At 38.4% G+C, this 14,327-nt stretch overlaps 1 protein-coding gene across 1 annotated transcript in view; it reads right to left on the bottom strand.

Moving 5' to 3' along the window:
- Nucleotides 1–3,123: 3,123 nt before the first annotated feature.
- The window catches only part of CUNH9orf85 (chromosome unknown C9orf85 homolog), a 14,509-nt gene continuing 3,305 nt past the window's right edge, over nt 3,124–14,327 (bottom strand). The window contains exons 2-5 of the mRNA XM_017736448.1: nt 14,275–14,324; nt 8,079–8,185; nt 5,630–5,743; nt 3,124–4,827 (exon numbers count right to left, since the gene is read on the bottom strand). Coding sequence (XP_017591937.1) covers nt 4,650–4,827; nt 5,630–5,743; nt 8,079–8,185; nt 14,275–14,324 — 449 coding nt within the window. The 3' untranslated portion in view covers nt 3,124–4,649. The remainder of the gene's footprint in view (nt 4,828–5,629; nt 5,744–8,078; nt 8,186–14,274; nt 14,325–14,327) is intronic.

The raw sequence follows: 14,327 nt of genomic DNA, 5'->3' as shown, positions 1-14,327 counted from the left end.
ATGGAAAGTTTGGGATTATTCTGCATTTCTCTGATACTATTAAAAATGTTGTGGGGCTTTTCATCTTTTTCCCCAAGACCCATGGCTTTATTTCACTTCACATACATCTCACAAACATTATCACTTTGTATTGGGTTTGCATGGCGAGGTTTTGGTAGTGGGGGTGCCACGGGGTTGTTCTGTCTGAGCAGCTGGTAGAAGCTTCCCTTGTGTCTGATGAAGCCCACACCATCCATCTCCAACATGGACCTACAAAGCAGAGCAGTTTGTTTTACGGTTCTGGCATCAATTCTGTTCCTCCTGCTGGGAATAACCCAGAGTAATACATTGTTGCTGACAGTCAGAGGCTGTATCAGCTCTCATGCCAGCTAGCAACTTCCACAGTGCAGTGGCTGTGGAAAAAGAATACGAAATAACCCTAAAAGGAACACAATAGTCAGGAGACAGAGCCTATGAGAAAAAAACAAACCAAACTGTTACACATGTAGCTTTGCCACTCCTGTTCAATAACACTACAAGTTTCACTGTTGATACATATAGTAATAACTCAACAACGGATACTTTTCATAGATAGTTTTGACACATGGTGTCATACTTGTTCGCACAAGATTAGGGAAACTGCAAGTCAAGTGAAGAAGAGATATTACAATCTTGAGGCTCAAAAATGCAAGCTGTCCAAAAGAGAGAGGTTTCAAGTGAGTGCTGCCATTCTATAACAGGCATAAGCCTTTTTTTGTTTACAGATACTTTCAATTTGGGATTCTAAAGTTATGTCAGACAGAAATGCAAGAAGAGATTCAGGTAAAATCTTAATGCCTTTGGCTCCTGTTTTCATATCCTCAAATTCAAGCTTCTTATTGACGACTGAATTATGAGTGCCACCCCTCTTATTACAAATAGGTGTTTTCTCATTGGCTTCAGGGGGAAAAAAAAAAAAGAAAAAAAAAGGAAAAAAAAAAGATATAATTTCTATGTGATTTCATCTTAACTGTTTTAGGGGGTCCAACAGAAAAGTCTGCTATCTGAAATAAGCCAAATATTTCACTTCTGCTACAGGTAATTTGTCTGTGAATATGTTATCAATCCATAGAAAAAGCTCACTTCAACTGTTTCAAAGTTTAGGAATCCTACTTTACAAATTCACTGTATGTGATAAGCATGCATGCAGAGTTCATACCTTCTTTTCCACAAAGAGTTTTGAGTTGTATTAGCTTTCAGATAACAGGTAGGCAGGAGAATTAAGTGAGATGCTGGCAGTCTGCGTGAGCAGCTCCCTAAACATCTGATAATGAAAAACGTCTCTCCGTGTCACTTACAAAGCTTTCCTCATTAACTTTGTAAGTCAGGCTGGTGCTTCCAATAAGCACTCGATTTTGCATTTTCTACCAGCATACATTTACTTATGAGAACTCCTAAACAAAGAAAACATACATAATTATAGGGCTAGAAGTTTACAAGGTGGGTCACATTTGATGACCTGCTATATTTTCTTCTACTTTCCTTGCTAATGCTATGATTTGCATCTCAACATCCAAGTACATGCCCATTATAGGGAGAAAGCAAGCTGTACTTTTCTTAATTAAGCAGTAGTTCTATAAACCATCAGAGGCTGGTATTATTTCAGTATTTTAGAGGAATACAGAGTAATCAGTAGCCAAGAGAAGAATAGAAAAGCCCAGCCCATGCAAAACTGGAAGTAAATCATTGGGCAATATTTTTTGCATCACCTGATCATTCAAAACATTTGATGATAGGATGTCTCAGAGATGCCTGTGAACTTTGACCAGTAAGATTCTTAAGGAATTATGCTGGGAGGTAGCACCATGTCCATACCAGATTCTCCTCATACTGCAATGAATCCAGGTTGTCTTAAGAAATCATTGTACATGGGAATTTGATTTCCAGAAATGTGTACAAGTCAACAGTGATGAGTTCTGACAGCTCCAGCCTATGATGAGCATTTCCCCTTGTGGAATAAGAATCATCTGGCATGCCTGCCTCACACATACCAGCAGACCACTATCTCATTCATTACTTCAGTGTTGAGTCATGACAAACGACACTCCTAAGGGGCAATCTGGTAACAGGAACTCAACTGTCAGCAGCATCACTGCATCACTTGTGATGCATCAATTATTCTTCACATGACTAATTATTAACATCTATCATTTTCTTTTTCAGTAATGTATTTGGTGAGGCACTGCAAGGTCCAAATCCTGAAACCCTTGATCTGTCATACCATTTAAACTGCATCTCAATATCCTGCAGGCACTGGGTATTTTTATTTCCTCTCCTTTAACGTTTACAAATACAAATTCATTATTATTTGTGAAAGAGGGGGTAGAAAGCTTTCAAAATCTCAATCAAAAACTCTAAAAATCATTCCATTAATTGACTACCCTGAAGATCTTCTCAAAAATCTTTCTGATGACTTTTAATCTTTCTTTTTAAACAATACTCTCATTTGTATATGATTTTACTGAAGATCAGCATTTAAAGGGGTCCTACCCCTGCATAATCCTCTGTTCAATAAGTTCCTCAAAAAGAAACAAAAACCCCAAACCCCTGATATTCAGAAACTCTTATAGTCTGAGTTATAACAGCTTAATGCAGTTCCAAATATATCCTAACTTCAGACAAAATTAAACAAGAAAATTACAGCTGTTCCTTTTACTCATGTTAGAAGTGTCTTCAGTAAAATGCAAACTCCTTTTCCCTTGCAAAGCTGCCATTTTGTAAGCTGACTTACAACAACTCTGGAAATGGTGTTCCAGAAATTATTTCCAGCAGTATATCCTTCAGCCAGTGACAACCAAAGACAGAAGGCTTGCCAGAACCAAAAACTGTCTTCAGGTAGGCTTCGCTAACACCAGTTGGCCACCACTGCAGCTGTGCTCACCCACAGCAAAGTTTCATCAGCTCTAGTACCAACTCTGAACAGAGCATCAGGAGTGACATGAAGACTGCAGAGGACTTTCCCTCTGTACAAACATTTTAGTACTGTGTTGCAAGACATCGTTTATCTGCGTCGCTCTGCTCACTCCTGGTACTGACAGGTTGTGTCACCAATATGAGAATTCTTCCCCTTATTTTCTCATTGTACAGCTCCTGCCAGTTCCATGACATGTTTTCCTCCCATTCCAGGATTTCCTCTCACCTTTTGACAAAGGACTAGGCCATTATAATTTTTTCCAAGTGGAAGAACATTTCCCATACGTATGTCACTTTCAAAAGCCAAGTTCACTTTTGGTGACAGTCATGGTTTCCCATTCAGAGGGACCCTTTCTGAAGCTAAATCCAGATTACTTATTAACTTCCCTCTACCTGTTCTCCTACCTGGTCATCTGCACTGTGTGCGTAGGATATTCCTTGTTTACTCCGCCCTTGTTGATGTCAACTGGCAGGGTGACAGATGTGGCACTAAGTCAGATGTCACTGCTGTCCTGTTGGGAGGACTTACCTGTCAGTGAAACATGACCTTCAGATCCACACTTCTGAACACACCTGACAACCTCCTTTTCCACCACTGAACACCTCTCGGTGTTTTCCAGCTTCACAGGACAGACACAGGTGCCTATGTGCACCCAAAGGATTAAGTTTCAGTGTTTCCTTCATTCCAGGACAGGGATGGGTAACAATCTCAGAGCTGAATTTCCTCAAAGGGCATTTAAAAAACATTGTTTGAGAATCAAATTTTTCCATGCTCACTACTGTAATTCAGGGAAAGCACCAAAGCAGATGTGGCATAGCATAATGTCACAGGTTAATGTACACATATACTGTCAGTTAAATGTAGAGAGGAAGACAGTACAGAAGAAATCAAACCATCCTGAATCCCATAAACTTCAGTTCTTTGTACAGCCTAATCAACACTGGAATAGAAATTGGGACGGGAGTAACTATAAGCATCACTCCACAATGAAAGTATTTTCAAATCAGAGAAAACGACATCAGATCCAGAGGAATCTCTGAATTCTGAAAATGAAAAGAAAGTGTGAGACTAGTTATGAGAAATTCTAAACAGTCTGCAGGTCTTGTTCTTTACAAAACATTGATAGCAACAATTACAAATCTGTAATGCATACTCATACATGGTAAATAAGGATTAACTGTTCATGAACTGTACTGGTGATGGCATTTACACACTTGCTTCTGTTTTTGTGGAAAATAAAAAAAAAACAAAAACCCTCAGGCATAAGGGTAAGACGCCATTTGGAGATTCATTGACAGAATGTTGCAAGTACTTCCTTCAGAAAACCGCTAAAACTGGTTTAGCTCTTCCTTTTCATGACAAGGCTGTGTTTATTCTAGACTTTGATGTAGATTTCCAAGTAGCAATAATACTTCCAATGGTCACATAATATTGAATTTCACACAATTACACAAAGAGGCTTTATTCCATAAAACAGGAAGATGTTACATGTATGAAATAAATAACTATGCTTAAAGATAGAATTTCTTTTCAAAGAAATTCTGTTCCTAATACACAAAAATGTTTATTAATACAAATCCCCACAAGCATTATTATACACAGTGCCAACATTTCCATACAAGGACCTTGGATGTCAAATCAGGGTTTGGAGCAGTTTAAGGCAAACACTAGTTTATCACATTTGATTGCATATCATCTCTTGCACAAACACAAACTTTTAGATCTCTGTTGTTTCAAAATTCATACTTTTAAATCGTTCTTCAAGCACATCAGAATATTCATCACTGTCTGCACTACTGAAATTTGTATCAGACTCCAGCTCATCCTTCAACTTACTGCTCTCTTGGCCACTTTCAGTAGTCTCACTCTCAGTTCTGTCTTGTCCTTTATCAATCCTGTAGAAAGCAAGAGGGATGTCATCACCACCCACTTCTGGAACTTAAACAAGAATGGGACAGAAAATAGAATATTCTCCTGACATTCCATCACAATATAAGACAGAAGATGGCAGGAGTTGGGAAGAAGTAGAAGAGGGGCAAAAAAGTCCCTAAAGTTACATCACACTGAATAGGAAGGAAGGATATAAAACACAGAAAAGTATGCAGTACAGTATTTAGTACAGAAGAGACTGTAAAGAAAAATATTTGAACAGCTTGACCAAGTAAGCAACTGCTGGACAATTGTCACAAACTAGTAAATTATTGTTTTATGTATCATGCTCAATAAAGAGAGAACTCTAGTAAAAGAATAAAAAAAGGCAAAAGCTTGCTAAATATACTGTGCTAACTGTGCTCAATATCAGTCCTTGTTTGGTTCTTCTGTTCACTAGTAACTGAATCATCAAGTGGCAGACAAAATGCAAACAGTCAATTGGCTTATGCATATTTTATGATGCTCTGCACCAAGAGCTGTTTTGAAGTGCTTTGCTCTTAAGGAAGATATGCAATTTACCCTTTGGTGTTAAAATGTCTTATCCAAGTAGGACTTTTTTATGGCTCAGCCCCACTAACATCAATAATCATTTCACCCCTAGTTTCATCTGAAGAAAGTGAGGAAAATGACTCTCACTGATTCCTGTTGGGATTATTGAGAATATAGCATAAAGCACAACACCTTCTCAGCAGTTTCCAAACAAGGTTTATTACAAGTGGAATAAACACTGAAGGACTGAAACTATGTACTCTGTGAGCTACTTACGGAATTACTATTTCTTCTTGTTTCCCACATTTAGCACAAATTTCTAGTTTACCAGCACATGGTCGACAAATAATATGATAAGGATCTTTTACAGTCTTCTGGAGGCACTTCACACTGTGGAGAAAGAAAACATGATTAAAAAAATATTGTGGACACTTATTAAACATTCTGCATTCAAATACAATATAGACACACTCCACAAAAGAGGAACAACACGTTTTAAGTCAGTTTCAAATGAAACACTTGGTGTTTTATCAAGTAGCACTATCAAAATCACCCCCTCCCTTACCTTTTTCAGGAAGCATTATTTAAAAGAGTACTGAAGAAGAAACATTAAATCAAGATTTTTATATTTGACAAAAGAAACATTTCCATTCCATTCAGTAGGTAGTTTTTACTTTAGAAGTTGCATCATTTTTGATTTGATCATTTGATGATAAAAGTAGCATATGGCATAAAAAAGTACATCGATTTTACAAATAAAAAGCTTACAGTTCAAACACTGCAATGACTTCCTCTTGAACTTCTCAGACTATAAACTGAGTCAGTGCTAGACTTTGTTTTCTACGAACACAAGCCTGCATGGAACAATATTCTCAACAAACCCAGCCTAATAACGAAGAGGGTTTGGGCTATTCCTTTTAAAAATATGATAAAACTCTGTAGACCTAGCAATTTCCAAAATGCCATGGCTTAACATTCAGGTGACATTTCTAAAGTCTTGTGTATCTGGAGAACATAACCCAGAACAATATACCCCATGTAACACTGCTGTCTTGAAAGTAATTTCCTTGGTTCTCATGCCCTCAAAATTCTTCCCTGGCATGTCATACTAAACAGGGGCACTACCAATGCAAGGCAGATTTATATACCTTTTAAAAAATAGTTTAACTTCTAATAATTATCACTTGAAATAAAGTATTAAAATTTGTAATTTTAAAGATGTTAAAAAACTAAAGATAAGTTGAGGTACAGAGAAGTCCTCCATTCCCATCTCTTGCAATATAAAGAATTCATTCTTTTTAAAAATGGTCATATTTTTAATGTCTAGTATGCTTTTACTTCACCCAGAAGCTTCATCTGCCAAAAATTTTCAGTCTTGTCCTTTCAGAACAGTGGCTCACCCAGCCACTGCACTGCTGAAATCTAGAAATCATCACCTGTAAAGCGAGGATGCTCTGAAGCACAACTTCCTTGTTCAAAAATATGAGGGAGAACATCACATATTCTGTTACAAGCTGCTGTTCTACAATGTCATTTTTCCTACTTCCAATGCTTCCCTGATTTACATGGGGTTTTTGCCTGCTTTCCTCCGTTTCAGAAAAAAACAGGATGCACATAGTTGTTTGAGAAAGAGTTAAAAAACCACAAAAGCCAGCTTCATCTGTGATGCACAGAACCCAGAATGTTTATTTTTTATTCAGCAAGCCTTCTACCTAATAATTTATTTTTTACACAGAAGGGTGAAACTGATTACTAACATCAAAATACCTGTTGCATATATGTTTGCATATTAAAAAGTAAAATTTTACACAAGTGGGGAATATACCATGAATAAACACTTCTTCCCTTTTGATCTACTGAAAACCAAAATAAAATACACCATCAGCTCAGGGAACTGCACACACATTCGCAAAACCTCTTCAAGCAGTTCCTAAGTATTTCAGAAGTTTGTAACTGACAGCAACACTGAGATGCTGAGCAAGCTACTGTGACAAACGTGGCTGTATCGTGCACCACAGCCCAGCTGTGGTTTCTCTCAGTTCAATATTTTGTTGCTGAAACACTGGCTGTGTCTGCTACCACAGGAGGTACGGACCTCTGCAGCTGAGCAAATAAGAAGGAAGCAGAGACCATCTGCCTCAGAAAACTAAAATAATTTTTATGTTTGTGATAGGTTAAAATATTTATAATCTTTGTTATACAGTTATACAAAACCAAGTAATACAGAACCATATGCAAACAATGTCAACATTCACTACTTGGGATCATAGTTTCTTACAGAAAAGGAGCAAACATGCTAAGAGGTAATGAAATGCATGTTTGCACTAATGCAAACATTAGTGAAGTACAGAAGTCAAGAGATGTGCAGATCCCTCTAATACAGACTTGAAACAAGACTTAGATAATCATGTTACAACAGGTTCAGGTTTGACTTTTTCTTCAGGAGGATGCACTGATGGTCGTGGAAACTTATGGGTCCACAGTTCAACCAGTTTTAACAGCAAAGAGGGAAGCAATTGCTTTTCCTCTGTGTCTTCTCTTCAAAAGTTTAAGACAAAAGACTTATGAATTAGAAAATTAACATTGCCTATATAGTCATTGCAGACTCCAAATTTGAAAAATGTTGCATAACAGCAGCTTCTTTCATGAGTTTCCAAAGCCAGAATATTTTCCAAAAGCTCACAAACGACATGATCAACAATTAATAAAAAGTATCTTAACTCACCATTTTTTAGGTTTTGTCAGTAGTTTGTACTTTCTGAATTTTACTCGCCACTCCAAGATACCTTTGCAATGCTGACACACTCCATCATGAAGCTTAGCATTTATTTTCTGAATAAATAAATAAAAATAAAAATACATTGATGACTTCCTCCAGTGAAGAGTATAATCTTGCTTAGAAAGCATTTTCACCCGCTATATGATTAATACAGTACTATAGATATGTTTGCTTGATATTAACATTAAGCATTTCATATACATTTAGGTCTAGCAATTTTCTTCAATGGAAAGAGTACCTTAAGGTTAAAGACTACATTAACATTATTATTATAATTTTAATATTCTTGACAGTAGTAGTTCTTTATGTTGTTATATTGTTGATAATTGATTACTGTAGGTATTTTATTCTTTTCATCTCTAGACATTTTACCAAATGGATTTAAGAAGAAATGAGCCCTGAATTACAGTTTTTGTCCAAAGAAGACACCTTACAAGACTTAGCATATAACTTACTATTGTTGAAGCTATTACTATACTACATAGTTTAAACAGTCCCAGGATTTTTTCTCAGATAACAATGAAGTAGAATCCACACACTACTTGCAGTCAAATTATTCAGTCTCTCTCTAATCCTAGCCTTCTTTTATGGAAAATACTTTTGCTTTCTGTACCTAAGACAAAATCCTTAAAATGGTAATTTAAACCATGGTATTATTTTCAAGACAATGAAAAATTTACCTTAATATCTCCTACAACATTTTGTGTTTAACTTTCTCAGAAACATAAAATGTCACCTGGCCAGTAGTATCTGCACAAGAGAAGTTATTCTCAGATGGGAAGTGGTACCAAACCATACTCTTACCTTAAACAACAAGCAACATCCTTGTATGCTCAACCTAATTTTGTTTCTTCTCAATCTAAGAAGGCCAGCAGTACTGTTATCTATCACATGGATTTTCATATTCATTCAAAAATTTAAAAGTATAAATTTCACAATTTAAAAAAGCATATAATAAAATATGTATTTTTAAAGGTAGTTTTTAAATGGCTACCATATCAACATTGCATTATTAAAGTGGTTTAAACCACGTCTGCTTTTTACCATACCTAAAAGGAGTGATTCTGTATTAATCTGGATTACGGTTCATATTATGCTTTCACAGATAAACTGAAAAAGGTTATTCTATGAATACAGAATCTTCTGAAGTAATTTCCTGCCTTTGTGACCCACAAGAGCTTCCTACTACTCCACAAAGCTCTACTTCAATTCAGAAGACAAAAAAAAAGCAAGCCAAGCTTTAAAAATACAGTATCTTATTATATTCCAAAAATGTATACAGCAGAGGAAATGCTACTTTCAAGTGAAACTATACTCTGAGACTTGTGTTCCATTATCTCCTTTTTTATTAAACTTACACATCCAGTACGAGTTTTCCCATGATATGGTTAACTGAAGGTGCGGTGCTTTCTGGCTGTTTTCTAAATAATCAAATGCAGACTTGGCATATTAAGAAACCAACCAAACAAGGTTTTGCATACTGCGTGAATATTCAATACAGAAAGCTGTGGTTCTGATGCATTACAAATGTATTTTCAAAAAAAATACAAGCAATTTGTTAATGCGCAAAATTTCTGAGATAAGAAAATCATTGGTAAGTTCTCAGCAGATATCTGTTAAAAGCAATTCAATATGTCATAAATCAATATCTTGCAATTCAAACTGCTGTGAGCAGTGCCTGTGCTCAGTCTTTCAAAACTCATGCAGTTCAAAGATAAGCCTTCTTTTCAGTGCTTGACCAGCACGGAGTACGACTCCAAGCAGTATAGCCCACATAAGCTTCCGGCAACTGGTAAACTAGCCAGAACTTCCCAGCGCTCCCCCTCACTCGCCTGACTTGCATCGACTGGTAATGCAGGAGGGGAGTAAGATACAAACACTGTAATTTGTTTCTCCAGGTGGGGATACATTTATTAACACAGCTATTTTCAGTTTTGCTAAGGCAGAACCCAGTGAATGCCAAAAGACTGCAGTAGCTTAAACTGAAGGCAGATGGTTGTCTTTCCAAAGAAGCAGGTAGCTTCCTGGATGAAGACAGCGTCCTTGGCTGGGGCTGGGGTCAGGAGACACTTTGTGATGCAGGGGCAGGCTCAGCAATGCCTAAAGCACTTGGAATGCAAGAGGCCGCGCTCAGGACTGCTTGTGGCACTCCCAGTGCAGAAGAATGAAATAGGAACTACTTCAGAAACCTCTCATCTGAAGCAAATGCAAAGTTCATCAAACAGGCAGCCTATTACAAATTCTGCTAAATATTTGCTATGAAACAAGGAAATACGCATAGTTATTATTAGTGGAGCTTTATAAAGCTCTTCCCCATCCCAATACTCTTACCATCTGGCTCCAGAATACACAATGATCACACAGTGATGCATTTCTTTTTTCTTCTTTTTCTTTTTTCAGTCAAACTGAAACACTGACCATCCCAAAAGCCAAAGATGCCAAAGATGAAGGGGCACTACAGCAGGGCATAGGCAATCCTGGAGGTTCCTAGCATACACTGATGACAACTGGCTACTCCAAGTGATAGAAGAGCCAACAAGGAGAGGTGCTGTGCTGGACCTTGCTCTCACCAACAAGGAGGGGCTGGTGAACGTGAAGCTCAAGAGCAGCCTGGGCTGCAGTGATCATGAAGTGGCAGATTTTAAGGTCCTTGGGGCAGTGAGGAGTGTGGGAAGAAGATCACTACCCTGGACTAAAAGAGGGCAGACTTTGGCATGTTCAAGGATCTCCTCAGTAGAGTGCCATGGGATAGGACCCTGGAGGGAAGAGTGGCCCAAGAGAGCTGGATGATATTGAAGGGCTGTCTCCTTCAGGTTCAAGTGCAATGCATCCCTACAAAGAGGAAATCAAGAAAGAAAACCAAGAGGCCTGCATGGATGAACATGGATGAGCTCCCTGGAGAACCTTAAACAGGTAGCTTACAGAGGGTGCAAGCAGGGAAAAGTACCCTGGGAGGAATACACAGAAATCGTCCAAAGAGCCAGGGAGATGGTTAGGAAAGTTAAGTACTGGCAAAATAAATCTGGCAAAGGACACCAAGGGTAAGAAATAAAAGGTTCTTTAGGTACATTGGTGATAAAAGATAGACTCAGGAAAACATGGGTCCTCTCAGGAGGGATTCAGGATACCAAAGACCTGGTTACATAGGACATGGAGAAGGCATTAAGCCAGTTGGATTGAGTGTGTACCCTCAGCAAGTTTGCCAGTGACACCAACCTGTATGATGTGGTCAACACATTGAAGGGAAGGGATGCCATACAGAGGGACCTGGACAGGTTTGAGAGGCGGACCTGTACAAATCTCATGAAGTTCAACAAGGCCAAGTGCAGGGTCCTGCACCTGGGTTGTGGCAATGCCAAGCACAAATATATGGTGGGTGGAGAATGGACAGGGAGTACTCTGAGGGAAAGGACTTTGTGGGTGTTGGTGGATGAGAAGCTCAACATGAGCCAGCAGTGTGCATTTGCAGCCCACAAAGTCAGCCAGCAAGGAAAGGGAGGAGATTCTGCCCATTCACATTGCTCTTGTGAGACACCACATAGGCATTCAGCTCTGGGATCCCCAAGACAAGAAAGACATGGACATGTCGGAACAAGTCCAAAGGAGGGCCACTAAGCAGATCACAGGACTAGAGCACATCTCCTATGAAGGCAGGCTGAGAGCTGGGGCTGTTCAGCCTGGAGAAGAGAATGGGGACCTTAGAGCACCTCCCAGTACCTGAAGGGGGCTACAGGAGAGTGGGAGAGGGACTTTTACAAGAGGATGTAGTGACAAGACAAGGGGGGATGGCTTAAAACTGAAAGGGTAGGTTTAAATCAGATCTTAGGAAGAAATTCTTTACTGTGAGAGTGGTGAGGCACTGGAACAGGTTGACCAGAAAAGCTGAGGATGGCCCACCCCTGGCAGTGCTCAAGACCAGGCTGGATGGGGCTCTGAGCAACCGGGTCTAGAGGAAGGTGTCTCTGCTTACGACAGGGGGGGTGGAACTAGACAATCTTTAAGGTCCCTTTCAACTCAAACCATTATATGATTCTATAATCACATTTATGTGTGTCAAAAATCACATTAAGCATCCTGATCCAGGGATAAAGATGCCTGGACTTTTCAACATGATAAGACCACAAATCTTACACAGCTACTCATGAAGAAATCACATTGCATCTGCTCAGAAGGTCACAAACTGGAAAAAAGACAACAGCTTTGAAGTTCTAATTTTCTCCTTCTAAGGGGCACACATACAGCATCTTCTTCCTCTTCAGCAATTTCCTGTACTTTTTATTCAATTTTGATACTTCAATACAGGGCGTTGTCATTAATCATTGGCTCAGCACAGCTGAATACAAGAGAGACTACAACTCTACAACCCTATCAGGCAGTTGGTTTAGAAAGGCAATAGAGAATGATGGATTGATGTAAAGAAAGCAGTTACAGAGTTTAACTTGTGTTTGTCTTTTAGATTTATTTTGCTCAGAAAAAAAAAGCATGATATTTAAATGGTACTATTATTAAAACAAGTTTCTAATTTACTGTGGCTTTTTACACTTAATTCAGCATTTCCTCTGGCCAAAAAAACCCGTAACATACCACTTTCAAAAGCAATGCAGACTTGAAGAAGTAAAGAAAACTGTCCCTAATGGAAGACTTGAATAATCTGTTTTTTCAGATTTTTGAAATTGCTAAAAAATATGTGAGAGAAGTTCTCGTAATAAACTGGAAGACAAACTTTTCTTGTTTCTCAGTTCCCAGTCAGAATGGGGAAGTCACTAGTAAAATAAAAGAAACCTCTCCGGTGCTTACTTTTCCTATTAAAACTTACTTTTTAATATATTTTCTATAGTGTTCAAACTTTCACATACTCATCTTTTCTTCCTTTTGCCCATTTAATAGCTTGCTTTCCCTTAAGGGTATAAAAAAACCCAACAACCCACACAAAGACCTGAACAAGGGTTGTAAACTTCATTATTCTTTTCCAACTTTTCTAACCACCTTTTCTGCAGGTAGTCAGGCCCTCACACACAAATAGGAGGTAGTGCTTGTGGTCTGAAATTAACTTCTTGGTGTGAAAACAACTCCAACATGTTATATTACGTTTCTGTAGCAGCAGTTTCTCTGGGGTTTTCTTTATGCTCATTTAGTCAATAGCTCTCTCTTTTCTTTAGTGTACTTTGCTCCAAGGACAAGTGCAACTCATCCAGTGCTTACATCATGTCTATACATGCTCCAGGGAAATTACAGTTATGCAATACAGACATATCTAAACAGTCTTAAAGTATGAAGCCACAAAATATTTCATGTGCACACTATACCAACATCCTCTGCCCATGTAACCCAATATTAAATCACCTAACAACCTGCCAAAAGCAGTTCAGAATGTATTAAAGCAAATGAATGCACCTACACCTAATAACTTGGCACACAAAATAATCCCTAACTAAAACTAGCATAAAATGCTCACAAGCAAGACGTAATGACAGGGCTTCAAAGAAGCTTCGCCATCTGTTTGTAAGCTTCTAATTACACGTGAACCTATGGGTATTTTGATTTCCTCTATTGAAAGCAGATTCCTGCTACTGAGCACATATCAGTGGTCTATTCTGCTGTAAATGAGTGTAATGTTAATGCCACACATAAACTTCCTTGTTTAGAAACAGAAACACAGGTGACACTGCTTCAATCAGCAAGGATGAATGCAGCACATGGATGAATGCAGCACATGGACGAATGCAGGATTTCTGAACAACTAACTTCTCAGAAAAACAAAACTCCACAGGATCTCCAGCACATGACTGTAAAGCAGCTACAGAAGGTCAGTGCAAATGGACAAATACGAAACTGAGCTACCAGATGCCAAATTTCAGGGTTCTAATACACATTTCACAGGCTGAAATTGTCCCCCCCAAGAGCTTCACTTGCTCACATATTGTATCAGTATTACTTGAAATTCCTTTTTCTACAGATATTTTCTCATCAAGTCTGTTTAAAAATTTAAGCAACATATGGATAGCATTTAAGAGAGCACTGAAAGGACTCTCACCATCTCCCCCAGAAAGAATGGAAAATACACAAAGACACATAAACACACACACACCAGACACATCTCCTGCACCTACGCACACATTCTTTCTCTCACTCTCTGCCCCACCTCCAGAGTTGGGTTAGAGTCCAGAGCAGATGTTATATTTGCTATTTTCCCTA

This window comes from Corvus brachyrhynchos, unplaced genomic scaffold, assembly GCF_000691975.1.
Source record: "Corvus brachyrhynchos isolate BGI_N302 unplaced genomic scaffold, ASM69197v1 scaffold716, whole genome shotgun sequence".
Lineage (NCBI taxonomy): Eukaryota > Metazoa > Chordata > Aves > Passeriformes > Corvidae > Corvus > Corvus brachyrhynchos.
Note: the sequence above shows the minus strand (reverse complement) of the source record. Positions and strands in the feature narration are given on the sequence as shown.